This window comes from Arachis ipaensis, chromosome B06 (assembly GCF_000816755.2).
Source record: "Arachis ipaensis cultivar K30076 chromosome B06, Araip1.1, whole genome shotgun sequence".
Taxonomy (NCBI): domain Eukaryota; kingdom Viridiplantae; phylum Streptophyta; class Magnoliopsida; order Fabales; family Fabaceae; genus Arachis; species Arachis ipaensis.
Window position 1 is genome coordinate 128256687 of NC_029790.2, and position 782 is coordinate 128257468.

Consider the following 782-nt stretch of genomic DNA (forward strand, 5'->3'; position numbering starts at 1 on the left):
TAATTAAGGAATACAAACAAAAAAATGAATACATTAAAAAACTTAAAAAAAAAAAATAAATTATGACTCCATATGGTTCTCAAAATAGACTTCCAAACATTTTTGTTGAATAATAATATACTTCTTTAATTATATCTTGAACAAAACCTCACCTATAATTAAATACATTAGCTTGAAAATAATCTAGTTCTTGAATTCATTTTAAATTAAAATTTCAATGTTAATAACAACATAATATTTAATATTTGGATAGACTATAGAGATCTCTTTGAATTTTTTCTTATTACTATTCTTGGTATCCATTAATTTATCATATTTATACTGATTATCCCTCAATAATACTTGGTAAGTACATAAAGAAATAAAAAAGTGAACGATTTGTGTGTGTATAGCGTTATTGAAGAATAACGAGACCTTTTTCATTATTGTTTCCTTTTTCCATGTTTCAACACCTTTAAGGAATGCTTTTGTTGATGTTCCTGCAAACTAGCAAGATCAATCAAAGGAATCGGAACAGAAACATAATGACTAACCAAATTCATAATTAAAAGAATAATTGATTTTGACAATTATAACATGATAATTACACACTACACTCTAACTGAAAAAAATGTATGTGTATTTTTATAGGAGATTCACTGTGTAGTTATCATGTATAATTGTTAAAAATAAATAATAAAAAATATCAGAATTTATTATTTTTTTATTATTAATTAATTATTAATATTTAAAAATATAGAATAAAATATGTGATTAAATTACTAAACTAATCTAAATAATGA

The 782-nt window shown here is 21.7% G+C and overlaps 1 protein-coding gene across 1 annotated transcript in view; it reads right to left on the bottom strand.

Annotated features, from left to right (window-relative positions):
• The window catches only part of LOC107647538 (sulfite exporter TauE/SafE family protein 3-like), a gene marked incomplete at its 3' end in the record, with an annotated part of 10057 nt that overhangs the window by 3554 nt on the left and 5721 nt on the right, over window positions 1-782 (bottom strand). Inside the window, exon 4 of the mRNA XM_021105692.1 lies at window positions 415-479. Coding sequence (XP_020961351.1) covers window positions 415-479 — 65 coding nt within the window. The remainder of the gene's footprint in view (window positions 1-414; window positions 480-782) is intronic.